The 18,820-nt window shown below is 32.8% G+C and overlaps 1 protein-coding gene across 4 annotated transcripts in view; it reads right to left on the bottom strand.

Moving 5' to 3' along the window:
* Positions 1-18,820, bottom strand: part of CALCRL (calcitonin receptor like receptor) — an 88,954-nt gene that overhangs the window by 32,207 nt on the left and 37,927 nt on the right. For 2 of the 4 annotated variants that reach the window (XM_045830482.1, XM_045830508.1), the window contains 4 exons: positions 5,050-5,140; positions 4,783-4,844; positions 3,610-3,703; positions 544-676 (listed from right to left, as the gene is read on the bottom strand). In XM_045830482.1, the coding sequence (XP_045686438.1) occupies positions 544-676; positions 3,610-3,663 (187 nt within the window). In that variant the 5' untranslated portion in view covers positions 3,664-3,703; positions 4,783-4,844; positions 5,050-5,140. The remainder of the gene's footprint in view (positions 1-543; positions 677-3,609; positions 3,704-4,782; positions 4,845-5,049; positions 5,141-18,820) is intronic. The other 2 variants (XM_045830490.1, XM_045830501.1) reach the window with 1 other exon arrangement.

Genomic DNA, 18,820 nt, shown 5'->3' with positions numbered 1-18,820 from the left:
CTGGCCATTCTACTTGGGTTAACACATCTATATATCTTCAGAATTGAGGCAAATATCTGGCATTTAATAGGCCATCAATAAATGTCACAAAAATACCTAAAGAATAATTTAATGGAAACAGAAGCACTTAGACTTCATTAACTCTTCCACCAAATGTACTATTCAAAGTATAGGTTATACAAAAAACATTTTCATTTTATGATGTAAACTCCTATCAAGCAGCTTGTTGAAAAACACAATTATAGAAAATGAAGGTCAACTGTCATTTAATTCAAGACACATATTTATTTGATATTTTAAATATCATAGTACCATAAAAGTGTTACTAAAATATCCCTATTGTGCATATTTTTATTAGAATTTTGTAAAGGAAGAAAGTGTGTCATAAAGTATTCTTCATCAGGAAATAATTAAAACTGCCCAATATGGCAGAAAAGTTAGCAACTGACTCATTTTTAACAGGACCTAAAAAACCCATAATGAGGTAATGGGATGGTTTTCTTCTAGAAATATATCAATGCATAATTAAATAGTTATGTTTACCTTCTGTTTGTTGAATGGGGTCTTGCATAATTTTCTGGTAACATTCAAATTGAGCCGTCATAATTTTATTTCTAGTAACACCCAACTCATTTTGTTGATCATGGCTCTCTTCTGACTCTGCTATGACAAGAATCTAACAGATTAAAAAAGTAAAATTTCAGAATTGTGAAAATGTCTACAATGAGCAATCTGTCACCGTGGAAAACAGTAAGTGCAGAGCTCGGTCAACTGGCTTTGGGGGAAATCCCTAATTGGTAGTATTTGCCAATTTCCACAGTAAACATCTCCCTCATCATGTCCTACTTCAAGCAATGTAAAGAATGTTGCCAATAGAAGAGAAGGGAAGCATAGTCTTGTCAATGCTTGGCTCTCTAAAGCAGCAGAGGCTGGCTTCAGGACTGGTATGGAATGCACACAGAGCTGTATGCAAAATTGGCCACTGTTTTTTCACCTGTTCTGTGAATGTAGGTAAGATATTCAACCCCCTAAGCTTCTGCTTTCTTATTGTAAAATGGGGTAAAAGAATATCAAGATAAGAAAGCGGAGTATCTGGCACAAGATAATGTTCAAAATTATTGCCATTTTTATAATCATATTTTGATAAAATAATAACAAACTCATTTGTGACATTGGCAAATAGAGTACCATATTTGGACCATAAGACACACCTAGGTTTTAGAGGAGGAAAATAGGAAAAAAAATTTGAAGCAAAAAGTGTGGTAAAATATTTAATAACATAAATAATATAATATTTCACCAGTCTAAATGTAAACACAACAGTAGCATTAACAACCATTATTCCTCCCAAATTTGTGGAGGATAGTGAATCTCATAGTCTGAAAAAGCAGTATTTATTGTACACACATCAATAAAGTTTTTAGGTGAGGTATGTGCTGTGTTTATGTTCTTCCAATGTAGTATCACTATATCAAGCTTCACTTCCATTTTAAGTTGAATTTAGTAAATTCTAAATAGTAATACCCTCGTGTGTGGCACCACTCAAGTTTACCATCAACAGACTCCCATTAACATTAACTCTTTCATTCTGTGATTAGTTTTAATCTCTTAATAAAGATTTATGCAGCCACTTTGCTGCAAAAGTATAAGTGGAAATCTACAATATCAAAAAAAATTAATACTTTTTTCCTGTTTTCAGTAAATTTATAGAATTGCATAAAATTGATATCATTTTTATTGTTAAAAACTCAGATCTGCACACTGTCTGAGAAATGGTCACAGTTCCTTAAATCACAGTAATCAGAGTGGTAATCTGCTACAGAATTACCTGCCAGGAAGCCAGTGTTGGCATGTGCAGCTCATTGGCATGCTCAGTGCAGGGTGTGAGCTGAAGAAACAGGAGTCCTGTTTCTTGAATTCTAGTCTATTTACCTATGATAACATCTAAGAAGTGCAGAATTTGGACTGCTCCTAGATTAGAGAATGTTTTCAAATACAAATGCTGACAGGAATGTGACCTTGCTTTTTACCAGTTTAGGTTTTCTATATTTTTCTTGAGTTTCTTTGTTTGAATCTTTGTGAAGTTTGCTTGGAAACACCACAGGAAAATTATTTGCTGGCACAGAGTTAGATGAGATTATGTCTCTCAGCTTCTCATACATATAATGAGATAAGAGTACAGTCATGGTTTTAACCTGAGACATTCTAGGCCATGAATGGAGTGGGGAAATAAAACTTTACACTGGCTTTTCTTTCTTTCTCAGAGATTCTATTAGAAGTAAGGACAGCAGTTTGCAAGAAAAATTCTAATTAATGCTGTTGTAGTTTTAATGTGAGACAGAAAAATACAAACAATATTTCTGCAAATAAACATAAAATTAAATGTATAAGGTACATGATGCCTCCAATATTGCAATTGCTTCTTAGTCATCCCTGGTCTGATCTCCACCTCCAGCCCCACAATCCCTGCAAAGACATGCAGGTGCACTTAAGTGCACATTCTTATGTATATACATGCCCCACACTGAGCATCAGTGCCTGCCAGAAAATGGACACAATACTTATTTGAATGAATGGATGAGGAAATTAATTTAAAATATAGTGAGTGCATGATTCTGAATTCCTTTTTAATTAATCTAAGTCGATCAGTTGGCAGAATGGGAGAAAAACCAACAGGTTAGGACCTGCTTTTTTAATAGTTCTAACTCACAATCAACAGATCTTGTTGAAAACATTTTATCTACTACATATAACAGCACTAAGAGCAGTTCTATTTTTTTCAAACTGATAATTATTGGGTTGGCAGAAAGTTTGTTTTTTTCTGCAAGACAGCTCTAGTAGCGCTTAGTTGTCTAACTTCATTCGAGACAATTTTGTTAGCTTGTCTTGTGACAGCTTTATGTCAGTGCATTTAAAAAACTTATCAAAATTGTTGATTTTTTGTGTAGCTGTTTTAACATTAAAGATGGAAGAAAATATACAACATTTTTGGCATATTATGCTTTATAATATCAAGAAAGGTAAAAAACACAACTGAAATGCAAAAAAAGATTTGTGCTGTGTATGGAGAAGGTGCTGTGACTGATCAAACCTGTCAAAAGTGATTGTGCTGGAGATTTCTAGCTGGACGATGCTCCACAGTCAGGTAGACCAGTTGAAGTTGATAGTGATCAAATGGTGACATTGAGAACAATCAACATTATACCATGCCAAAGATAGTGATATACTCAAAATATCCACATCAATTAAGTTATTGGTGAAAATGAAAAATGTATCTTTTATTTTATAGAACAAACCTAAACAGACTTTTGGCCAACCCAATACTTTCCTCTAGTGTTTTGCACATTTGTATTCATTTACTTTTCTTATTTTGACATTCTTCAATCAACTATGCCACCATCCTATAATATCTGCTATGGGGCAAAATACTTTCAGTATACACTGAAGGAAAATACATTATTGCTGTGAAATAAAAATCTACTTGATTTATGCATCAAATAACTGCACATCATGTTTTTGTCATTCACCTTTATCAACTATAGATCTATTGAAAGTTAAAACAGAAATGATCATAGATAGGGAGATATACCAGAAAACAATTATGCTTACCATAAAAAAAGACAGAAGAAATAGAGAAAACAGCATACATCTTTTCTCCATCATTATTAATGCCAAAATAAAATGTTATATAATACAAATCAAACTGCAATAGAAAATGAAAAGATTTAATTCACCAATGTTTACATAATAAATGGTGGCCCTCAATAGAAATACATGGTTCTCAATAGAAAATTTCTTTAAAATGACACAATACTTTTGCTTTAAGGATTTGACTGTCTTATGTATTATAATTTAAAAGCATTATGAACTAAAATACTAAACAACTTAATTAAATACATTTTAATTTAACTTAATTCATATTACAAACAGGAAAGTTTCTTGCATTTATATTTTTAGTAGTTAGAAAACATCTTGTTTTCTTTCTCTTTACCAAAATTAGTACAAAGTAATTGAAGTGTCAAAACAAATAGTTTTACAAGACATAAAAGTACCAATTTTGATAGTCTTTTTACTATAAGACTTACCTTTATTTTCTATAAATATTAATTTAGCTCTTAATTTTCTGAGTCTTCAATAATTTAAGAGGAAATTGTTCTTTGACTAATTTCTTGAGAATCAATATTCATATTTTATTGAAATGGCCTTGTAATTTAATAGAAACTATTCTTCACTGAATGATTCAATTTTTTAAACAAGGCAATAAAAAAAATCCCTGAGTCACCTACATTATTACATTTTGTTTACAGAAGATGGGCAATACTAAATAAAAGTGTTTCTGTTAAATATTAAATATTTCTAATGGTAGATATAATTCTGATAAATAAAAAACTGCCTCTAAAACATCACCCCTTAACTTCTTAATTTTAAGAAACAACATTTCTGAGGTGATGTGTATAATACTTACTCCTTACAAGGTGCATAAACAACTTCCTGTGAGTTTTTTATGAGCTATAAATTACCCTGTTAGAGCCATAAGACATAACATTTATTTAACTGTAAAAATGTGTTTCAAAAGAGATAAAAATTTTTCAACCAGTGGGCATTAGCCAGTGAGCTATGGACCTTGCCACACTTTTTCCAATAGGGCAAATGTTAGAATAAAGATTACAGAAACCTTATCTGTATGTTTTGTTTCTTGCTTTTATTATCACATGCAATGACAGCTCACCATCAACTAGCACATAGAATCTATGCCATTGCTTGCTCCCACGAGTGACTCACCTGGAAGCACTTTGTCTTTTTAATTGTCGCAATCTCCCAAAGACTGTTTTCTCTTCTATCTGCTACACCGGATTTTTATTATTAGTTGATTTTAAGAAAAATATAACCAAAAATAGAAAAATTGTGTTAATTTTAGATATTAAATATCATGCATGTTGTAACAGAAGGAGAAAATGAATCAAATTTTTACAATTCACTAATTAATGAGTTGATATTTTAGTTTTTATTACATTTTACCATGAGAAAATCTAATTTTCCAATTCTTACATGCACAACTGTCTCCAGACTCAAATCACATTTTCTCTTGGATCATATTCAATATTGTCTTCAAGAACTTCTTAAATCCTGGGGTCATGACCTGAAATATTGATTGATATAACAATTAATATTATTTTAATGAGCCAAAAGCCTCTCCATGATAAATTGAAATAAAAACATTAAAGTGATATTTTTATTAAGTTATTCCAATTATTAGTCTCTTTTGCTTACATTATACTTGAGTTTTGTCAGATGTATTTGTTGTTTTCCATTAGATAAACATCAATTTGCATTTATCTAGGATACCTGGGACACTGAAAAATCTAACTTAATATTTTACCTATGTAAATTTCAAAAAACTGTAGTATGATAAAAAGATTGTAAAATTGAACTATAGTTTAATCTTCCTTTGAATAACATCCTTTGTCTAATCATTTATTAGAATGTGGTGTTATTAATCTTAGTTACCTGTATCTACTTTCCTTGCTGGTATAGTTTCTCAAAGCCAGAAACCATATCTGATTGATTTTTGTACTCTTTGTGACTGGCAGTTAATTTACATTTGCTGCATAAATGAATGAAGAAATGAACCAATAAGAAGTATTTTAAGCCCTGGCTGGTGTAGCTCAGTGGACTGAGTGCGGGCTATGAACCAAAGTGTCGCAGGTTCGATTCCCAGTCAGGGTACATGCCTGGATTGCAGGCCATGGCCCCAGCAACCAGACATTGATATTTTTCTCTCTCTCTCTTTCTCCCTCCCTTCCCTCTCTAAAAATAAATAAATAAAAAATCTTAAAAAAAGTATTTTAAGATCTTAAACTTACAATCAAGAGCAATAATACACTATCTTTTTTTGTTAGAAGGCTTTACATAGTGTTTGAATCTCTACTGACAATAAAAATTGGGGGAAATTTCTTATATCAGCATGTTTATTTTATTATAAAATAAAATCCTGAAACTAATCAGATTTTGAATTCTGTGGTTGTTTGGATATTGAACAAACTGTAGTTTACTATACTGACTTTGAAAGTCATAAAGGTTAAGCCAAATTTAAAATAGTATCTCAAGTTTTTTTATTGAATATACATAATACAGAAATATACAAATAAATATGTGAAAAACTAATATTCTACTTAGAAATCAGGTAGGTATTTATGAAACAATGCTTTGATGATTTACACATGAGTAAATATTAAATTACCTTTAATATATACATGTGCTCAAAAATCAAACCAGAAAGTACATCAAAAACATGTTTGGATTTTCCCAGACCCAATATATTTGAAAAATATTTCATCCAACACTAACAGTTATTTTTGTTGCTTATCTAGTAAGCATAATGATCAGAGTTCCAAAAAGTATCTTAGTGAAATATCTCTTAGTGTTCACTACATCATTCTGGCACCAAAAATTTAAGAGGACTTTATTCAACTCATAAAACATTTATCAGTGCAAATAATCTCACTTTTATAGCTTTCTTTCTTCACCTCATTTCCTAGCAATCTGGAAAGTGGGCCCCTAGGAACAAGAGTGTATGTTGCACTGTGTAAACTTGTAGCACTCCTAACCCAAGGGCAGGTCTATGGTCCCTGGGTTTATCAAGGACACATTAGCAAATTTAGGTGGCTGTCTTTCAAACACACAGTGAACCCCTGTACCCTCTGTGAGGTCTGGCAATGTTCATTGTATGTTGTGAACCAATTCATTTGAGTCATTTGCTCTACAAAGGACCAAATGTCCCTGCCAACAGACACTGTGATCAGTGGCAGTTATACAGGAGTCACCCCTTTCAGGAAGAGTTCTCTAGATCAGTAATGGAAGGATTATGATATTGCAGATACATCTAAAGGTCAAATTAATTTGAGTCTCTTATTGGTAGATGTAATGGCATGATTGCTATCAGGAGGTGTATGTTTACTTGTATGGAGATATATGTTTAATTGTATTCCTCATTTTAGCTCATTGGTTCTTTGTGTACTGCCTTTCACATGTTCATCCAGCAAGTGGTCTTTTCTTCTGTATTTAGCTTATTCCAAATTTATCTTCACTGAAATACATCTGCTAGTAAGAAACCAAAGTTGTTAAGCAGATCATGGTAAATCTCTTTCAGATTCATTAAATTCTTTACCAACAAATAAGTTGCATGTTGCCTTGTAAAATATAGTAGTCTTACTTAATTTTGAGGAGAGATCAAGTATTTAATAGAGGAGGTCAAGTTGAATGACTAAATCTGCCAATAAAATTTTCAAGTGTGCTTAGGTTTGTTGAGTAAGAAAAGAACTTCCTCAAAACTGAGAATGCTCCATTTTAACTCTTAAGTAGATTTGGAATCACAGTGGTACTATTAGTAGTTTACTGGCATTTTCTCTTTCTAATTGCTAGTAGCCTCATGGTTCCCATAAGTACTACTAATATTTTATTTTCACCACTTAAAATTAAACAAACTGGAAAATTTGGTTCTACTATTAGAAACAAAGTAATTTTTTCACTGCACACATGGAATAAAAATAGCTTATTTCTAAACAGACTTTGTGGTGCTTGCCCAAAGAATCACCAACATAAAATAAAAATGATTTATTTCATCAGAGAAAAAATTTTGAGAAATAAAGCATGTCCTAAAATCTCAGATAACTTCCTAGTCACTCGGGGCTTTAATTTTCACAGACCTACATGTTCAAAGAGACAAAATTTAACCAATCTTCTTGGCTTACTTCAATGTAAAACCATGTCTTATTTTACATAAAAATTATAAATAAATGTGACAGTCAATACTGATTTATCAGAATACAAATATGTAAACCCTATAAATGCATCCTGGTGCCTTGAAAACATGCTTCTTCTTTCCACAAATTTTCATTGTTCCTATGTATAGTTTCCATTAATTTACTTTCTTTTATAATAATTCTTATTTTTAGTTGCATTATCTAACCCTGATTCTAAAAGTGCAACTTTCATCTTCCATTACTCCATTTCCAAGATATCTTAGATTATTCTGGCCCTAAGCTACATTATTTTCTCTATGTATTTATCCAGTCACTATAAAATTGGCTAACAGAAGCATTTCTCATATCTATCTAATTTGCTATTAAGTATCCTGAACATTTGTGTGAATAAAGTGAGGCTATTTCTATCTAGTACATGCCTTCATTGATGGTCTATTATAAAAGCCACATTTCTTCTGAATCTAAACAAGGAATAAGAACTCTTCTCCACTCCAATATTCCACCCCGTACGGCAAATGGAAATGTCTCTGTCATTCTCCACAATGTAGAACAGATTGTGCCAGTGTGAAAAATGCAAAGTGAATTATCCTGATTACCTTGTATTCTCTCCTCACTGCTTAAATGTTTTGGCAAAGTGTAAGTCTTTGTACTAGAATTATCCATGCAAAGTACTATCTTTACTTCCAATTGAATCTTTGAGAAAGAAATGCCAAGGTAAATTTTCATTTCCCACTTCCATCATGGCCTAGAATGGCCCTAACAGTTTCAGTACATGAAGTAGTAACAAAAAAAAAATATAAAAAGGCTTCCCTTTCTTAAGGATCTGTTACTGATATAAGAAAGTCAAACTATACACCCTTTTTAATAATATCATTTGGGGCTTGCATTATTTTTAGGCTATTGAATAGAGAGGTACACAATCACTGATGTGGCATGAGGTATTCCTCAAAGTGTGGGTTCATGGCTTACTTCCATCCCATCAGAATCACCTCCAGAACTCCCTGAACATGTCTAGGCCTCACCACCAACCCTTTGAATAAAACTCCTTGGGATACCTGGGAAATTTCCAATTTCAGTTAACAGCCGAGGAAATTGTTGGCTTGCTACCTTTTGGGAAATACAATATAAAAACATCATCTTCAGTGGGCCATGCTAAAACCTGGCCATAGTTATATTCCTCTGTCTCTAAGTATTGGCCAGAAATTTTAAAAAAGAACTATCAAGTATAATACAAGCAAAATATTCTATAATGTTTCCAGGCACAACTAATGTCTTAGAACTACCATATCAAGTTAGTGAAATATCTATTTAACAGTGTATCATGTAATGTGATTGAGTGAACACAGTAAGAATTGGACATGCATCCTATCCATCTAATGACTTATAATCCCAGCAGAGTAGGGGCATACAGAGGGTATACAGAAAAGGTGGTTTAAGGATATTACTTACAGAATGAACTTAATGAAGTTGAAGAAAGATCATTGCCTGGATTCTGCTCTGAGAAATTTAGATTTAGTTCATCTTGACTGGGGCCCAGTGATAAGATAGGAGATAAAGGTGGCCCTCAAGCTAATAGTCAGCAAGGAAATGGGGATTTCAGATATACAACCACAAAGAACTGAATTTGGCCAGCAGTCTCAATGAGTCTGGATGGGGCTTCCCTCCCAGACTTCTAGAAGAGAACACAGCTCTGCCGACACCTTGATTTGGGCCTCATGAGATCTGAAAACTAGACAAGCTCATAGGGCTTCTGATCTATAGAGCTATGAGATTGTAAATATGTGTTGTTTTAAGCTACTAAATGTGGGTGATTTGTTACAGCCGTAATATAAAACTAATAAAATCCTTACCTGATCAAAAATTACATTTTCAGCAATTTTGAGAAAGAAGAACAAAGTAGGAGGGGTCACAATACCTGATAACAAAACTATATTACAAGGCCACTATAATCAAAACAGCCTTGTACTGGCATACGAACAGACACATAGACCAATGAAACAGAATAGAGAGCCCAGAAATAAACCATGTCAATATGGTCAATTAATATCTGACAAAGTGGGCAGGAACATAAAATGGAGTAAAAATGGCCTCTTCAACAAATGGTGTTGGGAGATCTGGACAAATACATGCAAAAAAAGGGAACTTGACCACCAACATACACCATACACAAAAATAAACTCAAGATAGATAAAAGATTTAAATATAAATTGTGACATCATAAAAGTCCTAGAGGAGAATATAGGCAGGGAAATGTCATATATCCCCTGCTGCGATATTTTCACTAATATATCCCCTGGGGCAAGGGACGTAAAGGAAAGAATAAACAAATGGGAGAACATCAAGTAAAAAGGTTCTGCACAACTAAAGAAACATCAACAAAATGAAAAAGGAACCAACCCCATGGGGAAATATCATTGCCAAGGATAATTTGGACAAAAGTTTGATCTCCAAAACATATAAAGAACTCACATGACTCCATACCAGGAAGACAAACAAACCAATTAAAAAATAGGCAAAGGACCTGAACAGACACTTCTCCAAGAAGGACATACAGAAGGTTTAGAGACATATGAAAGGATTCTCAGCATCACTAGCTATTATAGAGATGCAGATTAAAACCACAATGAGATACCACTTGACACCAGTCAGAATGGGCATCATGAACAAATCAACAAACAAATGCTTGCGAGGTTGTAGAGAAAAGGGAACCCTAGTACACTGCTGATGGGAATGCAGACTGGTGCACCCACTAGTCTGTGGAAAACAGTATGGAATTTCCTCAAAAAACTAAAAATGGAACTTCCTTTTGATCTAGCAATTCCACTGCTGTGGTTATACACTATAAATTCTGAATCACCAATTCAAAAGAACCTATGCACCCCAATGTTCACAGCAGTACAATTTACAATAGCCAAGTGCTGAAAATAGCCTAGGTGTCCATCAGTAAATGAATGGATCAAAAAACTGTGGTACCTTTACACAATGGAATACTACACAGCAGAAAGAAAGAAGGAACTCCTATTACCTTTTGCAAAAGCATGGATGGAACTGGAGAGTATTATACTAAGTGAAATAAGCCAGGTGGTAAAAGACAAATACCATGTGATCTCATGTATAATTGGAACCTAATCAACAAAACAAACAAACAAGCAAAATAGAAACAGAGACACATAAAGAACAAACTGACAGTGGCCAAAAAGGAGAGATGAGATGGATAACAGAGGAAAGAAGGGGAAGGGGCAAACCAAAGAACATGAATAGAAGACTCATGGTAGATATAAGAAATTCTTATTTCATAATGGACCAAGGAAGTCCAGCATACATATTTTAGTGACTTGGCTAAGGTCACATAGATGCTTAAAACTCAGACTCTCTGAACCTAAATCTGGGATGCTTTTCCCTATATCACATTGACTCAGAAAATTGAGACATTTATTCAGATAATTAAGGTTTAAAAAGTAGAAAATAGATTTCTATTTTTCTTATTTATTTATTTTGCCTAAACATCCACTTTTTGCATTATATTTTACCTTTATTCATCAAACACATTTATATTTTTCTTGTATTAATTCATGCTCTCAGTAATGTGCTATTTATATATATGATATATATATTTTACATTAATAAATGTTTTGACAGTTTAAATTTGCTATTCTGATAATGCATCAAACTAAAAACCACATGAACTGTCTTAGTTTCAAGCACTTCAAAATGCACTTTATATTAAGAAATACTTCTAGAAATTCAATTAGTCCCCTTATCCTATTTACTGAGCATCTACTTTCATCTAGTTATATAGGGATATAGAAGAGACTAAATGTTAAAGTTTCTACCCTCAATGAAAATATTTCTCAAGATGGAGAACAGTAGCATTATGCTGAGTTTAGGGACTTCCGTGCATTATTTTAAATGCAGTCCATAGGAATCATTCACGATCTTACCAACCTTTAACAGGAAGTTAGTCCTGAGCCTCAGGTATCAAAGCTCATTCAATGAGCTTGAACAAATTACATACCTTCCCAGGTATCTCATTTGTAAAACAAGGGTAGGATAACCTATATTTAAGTCTTGAGTAGAGGTTCAAAATTTTATGTAAAGAAAAAAATGGTCAGTATGTAGAAACAGTTTTGTTCAAAGTACCCCAAGTCCACAATATCCTTGAAACCAAGTAATTCCCAACACTATTTTTTTCTGGCTCAGAAAGGCTTTCCCAAGCTCACTTACTGCACTTGAATCTAAGACAGTGAAAAGCAGACCATTTGGCTATATGATTTTGGTTTTGTTACATTCAGGATTATAACAAATTCAGGAATTCAAGAAAATTGCATCTTGGCCAAAAAAATTATATCTTAATTCCACCTCTTTCCATACTGCCTCTTCTCAGAGCTATTCTCACTTATGAAAGGGCATTTGGGGAATGTGCAGTTCTCTATTCTCTACTGCTGAAAAGTGAAATTGGAAAAGCAAATACACTTTTTCATAAGCCTCCTTGGCAGGCTTCTCAGAATAGAAACTGATCAGTTCATATAAACCAAGCTAAACTTACTGACATCACCACTGGGGTAACCCTAATGCTCCTGGGATTGGAAACTAACAATTTTTGAATTTTGGCTATATTGGCTTTTTATCTCTTTTGCATGTAACAGAAAATGAGCTAGGCAAAAATTTAAAAATAGTAGTGCCAGAAATTATAGGACATGTTAAGAAATGATTCAACAATGAATAAACTCAACAAAGTAATCAATAAAATAGTCAGAAAAATTATTAAATTTCAGTCATCAAAACCCCATGAATGACCTTTTACATAAAAGTACCTCTAATGAACAAAATGAACTAGTAAGCCAAATAGAGACAGAGTCATAGGGAAAGAGCAGGCTGACAGCTGTTGGAGGGAAGGTGGTACTGGGTGGGGACAGTGGAGGGATTGAAAAAAAAAAGAAATAAAAAGAAAAACTGATGGATATGGATAACTGCATGCTGATTGCTGGGGTGGGGGTGAAGGAGGTGGATATGGTGCAGGAGGGATAAATGGCAACAGATGCACACTTGACTTGTGTGGTGAGCACACAACAAGGTACAGGTGACATCCTGCAGAATTGTTCACCTGACACCTGAAAAATTTTGTGAACCAGTGTCACCCCAATAAATTCAATAAAAAAGAAAATAAAGGATACATTTAATAGTTAATTTTAAAAAGTCAACTTAAAGCTATGATAAAAATTTCCACAAAGTTTTTGTTTTTTGAAGACACCTGAGTTTAATTATAACTATTAATTCTACATGTAAGAAACCATAATTATAAATATTATAGCATTGATTAATGATACAGTTTTCCCTTTTCCAAACAGATATTGAAATAAATAAAGTAACATCCAACTGAAGTTTAATAATTAGTATAATAGAGGGACAATGTGTGATACAAATTACAAGAAGAAGCAGTATTTGCACTGGTTATGAGTTAGACTTCCTGATTTTTAAAACTAACTCAGCATCACACTTGCAAGTTAAACCACCTCTGCAAAAATAGTTTTTTCAATGGCAAAATAGTCTGTAAAGCAGAAGGCTAAATGAAATAATGTGCATAAACTTTTAGACATCAGTAAATGTTAGATATTATTATTACCATTATATCACATTAAAATAATTAGATATATAAGAAAGTTATGCATGTTTTAAGTTATTTGCCACAATTTCAATAGCACTGTAAGTGAAATTAATCTTTGTTTCAAGGTGGTGGTCATACTCATCTTGAATTTTTTATCTTCTGCAGAAATACTATGATTTTTATTGTCATTTGTCAGTTATGAGAATATCAGGCAAAACAAGTGACAGTAAGTATCAATCAAGTTAGTATAATTGCATATTTCTTAGTACTGAGTTTATATAAACTGAAGCTCTAGCACACTGTTTGAATACATTATAACTAAACAGCCACATCTTAAAGACTATAATATACTAATCCAATTAAAATCAAGATATTAACCTTCCTAACATGACTTTAATTTTATTTACTTATTTTTTTATTTTTTTAGAGACAATGACTCTGGAAGGTAATGACTTTTACATCCTCTTGACAAATTTGATTTTAATTTTAGGTTGACTTTGATAACTTTTATTAACAATGAATTGGGACACACACACACACACACACACACACACACACACATTCTCTCTCTCTCTCTCTCTCTCTCTCTTCTTACTTGTTTGTCTAATGAGCATTAGAGCAACCTTCTCTAATGAGCAACCTTCTCTAATGAGCAGGTTGAATAGTTAAATAACTATTAAACAAGGATAATATTATAATTAAATTTGGAACTCGATTTTACACTCTAGTATACTTTGGAAATAATTTTACCATTGTGGACATAATTAGCCATTTTCCAGTAATTTTGATCACTCTCTTTATATTTGAGAGAGGCAAGTGGCCAAATCTCAGTCCTATTAGTAAAATGTGGGAGGGTGCCTGAGAGAAAAATGCTTTGTACTTGATGGAACATTCTCCCTCCAGGAGATTTAAAATGGAAAAAGATTGCTTGCTCGACGAACATAGAAACAAAATACATATTTCCAGCTCTTTGCTCGAAGAGCTTTACATCTATTTCCCTTCCACAAAGTTAGGAGTCAAATTCTATGTGAAAACATGCTTTCTTTCACAGACAGTAAAATCAGAAAATATATAATTCTTCTGAAATTTTAAGTAATGTAGTAGTAGTCCATCATCAAAATTAGGGTATTTTTGTTATTTAGAGCTTTCAATCTTTCTGAACAATTTTTTGTACAGCACCTACTAGCAAGCCTCAGCATTTGGGATGCTCAAGAACTCTGTTGATACTGGGGATTCAGCACACCTTATCTCTTCTCACAAAATGAACCTCTTTCCAGCAGAAAATCTATTCCCTCTGGTTCAAGTGTGACTGCTCTTCTGATCACTGAGGTAGGAAGTGACTGAAATCTGGTCCGACTAGCACAATCCTCTCTTTTGGATTGGCTTAGGCATGGAAAACTAGTCCAAGTCATGCCACCAGAATACTTTATGTAACATTACTGTTAGTGTTATCAGGGAAGATGATCTCTTTCTGCAAAGCAAGTAGGGCATGATTATTGGGCCATCTCCATGTATCTCTTCTACCATATAAAGAAATCTATTTAAAAAAAATAAAGCTAAGCAGAGGCATTCAGCTTATATAGCCAGGGATTGGTGGAGAATCCTATGACATTATTAGAGTCCTTGAATCTGGCCACACCTAAAACAAATCAGCTAATATAATAGACTTCCTCATCAGTGTAACCATTAAGTTATATTTTATGCCTGAACAGGACTGATGTGGAGTGTTGTCTCTTGCAACCAAAATGTTTATAACTAAAATTGTGAAATGCCAGTATAGTGGGAAGATTACTAAGGTTCCATATTTCATTCTGCCTAGCTTATAGAGCTTGAATATTCTTAGGTTAGTCATTTTGCCAGGCCTCAGTGCCCTGACCTATAAAAGGATGACTTCGAGCTTCCTTCAATTTTATAATCTAAATATCTACATATTATTTTATTTTTCACCAAAATAGGGCATCATTATTCGTTCTCTAATCATATCCCAAGCCTAGCCAACAGGAGTTCAAAAATTAATTTTTCCCCCAAGAAGTTTATGGAATGATTGTTTTTTCTCAATTGGAAATAGATTTATTAATACATGACCTCAAATAATCAATCCACAACTATTATGTACTATGGCAAGATATTTATAGTCAGCTCAAAACATAAATGCAACTCAGATGAAAACATATGAATAAATTTTTATGATTTTGGTTAGCAGTGTTTTATTTAGATATGATTCCAAAAGCACAAATGACAAAAATAGATTAAATAGAACTACATCAGAATTAGAAACTTTTGTGTAAATAAATGATACCATGAAGAAAATAAAGAGGTAACTCAGAGGATGGGAGAATATATTTGCAAACCACATACTGGAAAAAGAACTTGTATTTAATATATATAAAAAGTTATATATATGTAACATACAAATCTTTGTGTGTGTATATATATAGAGATGATAGATAGATAGATAAATATAAACTTTTACTACTAGGTAATAAAAAGACAAACAACCCAATTAAAATTGGTCAAAGGATCTATATAGACATTTCTCTAAAGAAGATATACATATGACCAATAAGCACATGAAAAAATCTTTAACATCATCAGCCACAGGGAAATGCAATTCAAAACTATGGTCAGATAGCACTTTATACCTGGTAGGATAGTTACAATAAAAAAGATAGACAATAATAAGAATAGAAAAGGCTGTGGTGAAATTATAGCACTTATATCTTGATGGTGAGAATCTAAAATAGTATACCTGCTTGGAAAATAAATGAACAGTTCTTCAAAATGTTAAACATAGTGTTACTATATGGCCCAGCAATTTCATTTCTAAGTATATACCCAAGAGAAATAGAAACACATAGCCAAACAAACACTTATACATGACTATTAATAGCAGCATTATTATTTTTATTTTTATTTATTTTTTTTTACTTTTTAATTTTTAAATTGTTGTTCAATTACAGTTGTTCCAATTTTTGCCCCATTACTCTCCCCTGTCCTATGCACACTATACCTTCCACATTACATCCTCCCTCACTGTTGTCTTTGTCTATGGATCCTTTATACATGTTCCATGATAACCTTTCCCTTTCTTTCCCCTGTTACCTCCTCTCCCCTCCCCTCTGTTTACTGTTAGTTTGTTCATTATTTCAATGTTTCTGGCTATATTTTGCTTGTTTGTTTGTTTTGTTGATTAGGTTCCACTTAAAAGTGAGATCAGATAGTATTTGTCTTTCACTGTCTGGCTTATTTCACTTAGCATAATGCTGTCCAGTTCCATCTATGATGTTGTGAAGGGTAGGAGCTCTTTCTTTCTTTCTGCTACATAGTATTCCATTGTGTAAGTATACCACTGGTTTTTGATCCACTTACTTATTGATGGGAACTTAGGCTGTTTCCACCACTTGGCTATTATAAATAACACTGTTATGAACATTGGGGCGCATAGGTTCTTTTGAATTAGTGATTTGGGATTTTTAGGGTTATAGTCCCAGCAGTGAAACTGCTCTGAATCAAAAGGCAGCTACATCTTTAGCATTTTGAGAAAATTCCATGCTGTTTTCCACAGTGGCTGCACCAGTCCCCATTCCCACCAACAGTGTACTAGGGTTCTCTTTTCTCCACAACCTCTCCAGCACTTGTTGTTTGTTGATTTGTTAATGATGGCCATTCTGACCAGTGTGAAGTGGTATTTCATTGCGGTTTTAATTTGTATCTCTCTAATGGCTAGTGATGCTAAGCATACTTTCATATGTTCCCACAGGAGTGGGAACAACTTAAATGCCCCTCAACTGACAAATGGATAAACAAAATGTAGTATATCTACACAAGGGAGTATTATTTGTCAATTAAAAGAAAGGAGTACTATTACATGCTACAACACAAATAAATCTTATAAACATAATTTTAAGTAAAAGAAGCCAGTCACAAAAGACACATGTTTTATGATCCCATTTATTAAATGTTCAGAAAAGACAAATCTTTAGAGACAGAGACCATATGAGTAGTTGCTTAAGGCTGAGGAATATTCCTAATGGGTACAGCGATTCTTTTTAGGGTGATAAAATGTTCTAAAATAAGGTTGTAATGATACTTGCACAACCCTGTGATCATACTAAAACCATTGAATTGTACACTGTAAATTGGTGGACTATATGGCATGTGGCTTATATTTTGATAAAGCTGTTTTCCTTAAGGTAATGCTAAAAAAGTGTATGTGTATCTAAGGGAAGATTTCTGCTGAGAGGAACATCTAGTTTTCTCTTTCTCCTTTGTCAACAGGCAAATAATGGTCACATTGTAAAACAAAACAGAGTGACTAAAAACCTACGTAGCTTAATAAACACCCCACAGATGTGAACTCTGAATTGTTCCTCTACTTGATGCATTATCTCATATTCCATAACAACAAAGAAGTAGCTATTTTACATGCTTGAGACTTTTGATTTGTAAGAAAAAGAACATTTCCATTAATAATTGATTTCAGAACCTAGTTTTTAATTGATACTAAAATATTTCCTTTGAGAAATAAATTTTAGTTTATAAAAATTAATATTATATATAGTTGAGGCAAAAGGTATAGTGGTATAGAAAATTTCCCTTAGGATTAAATAGAATCTCTTTGCTCCTACCAGTGATTTCTTCTTTTCCTCCTTTTCTTTTACATTTCTACAGTCTTTAATTTCACTTTTTTATAGAAGTGGAAAATTGACAATTATATACAAAAAGTAGACATTTTTATCCCATATGTGACTCTAATTATGTTATTAAAAATAATAACAACAAAACAATAAAAAACAATATGGAAATATTATCAAGAAAGTGAAGAGAAAGTATTGTACTTTAGTTTATTATTAGAAATTTACCAGAGTTGAAAATATTATATTCCAACTATTTCTCTTTTATGAAGTTATTACTAGATAAAACAAAATGAAGGAAGGATGGAAAGGAGAAAATAATGAAGGTAGCAAGGAAAGAAGGAAGGAAAGGAGGGAGAAAGGGAGGAAGCGACAGAAGGAAGGAGGGGAGTAGGGAGGGAGGGAGGAAGAAGGAAAGAAAGAGAAATCAATGTGCATGTCTTAAGTAAATGCGCATTTTACATAAAATTAACTCTATTTTCCATTATTTTTATAAAGAGGCAAACAGAATGTTGATAATATTGAAGTTTCTTTCTTTTTCGAAATTTTTTTCTTTAAAGGATTTCTATTTCTTGTAGTCATTAAACATAATTCTATCTTAGTATTTGTAATTAATTAATTAATTATTTTTTAAGCATATTTATTTAAAACCTAATATATTCCAAAAGCTACATTAAGGATCCTGGATCCAGAAATGCTATTATTTCTGCTCTCAGAGATAATCAAACCCTGATAAGGGGGAGATAGACATGTAGAAATATGGATAATAAAGTATTATAAGTAGTAAATAAATAATTTTAGTGCTTCATTGATCAGAT

This window comes from Phyllostomus hastatus, unplaced genomic scaffold (assembly GCF_019186645.2).
Source record: "Phyllostomus hastatus isolate PE091 unplaced genomic scaffold, TTU_PhHast_1.1 phas_contig_1, whole genome shotgun sequence".
Lineage (NCBI taxonomy): Eukaryota > Metazoa > Chordata > Mammalia > Chiroptera > Phyllostomidae > Phyllostomus > Phyllostomus hastatus.
Note: the sequence above shows the minus strand (reverse complement) of the source record. Positions and strands in the feature narration are given on the sequence as shown.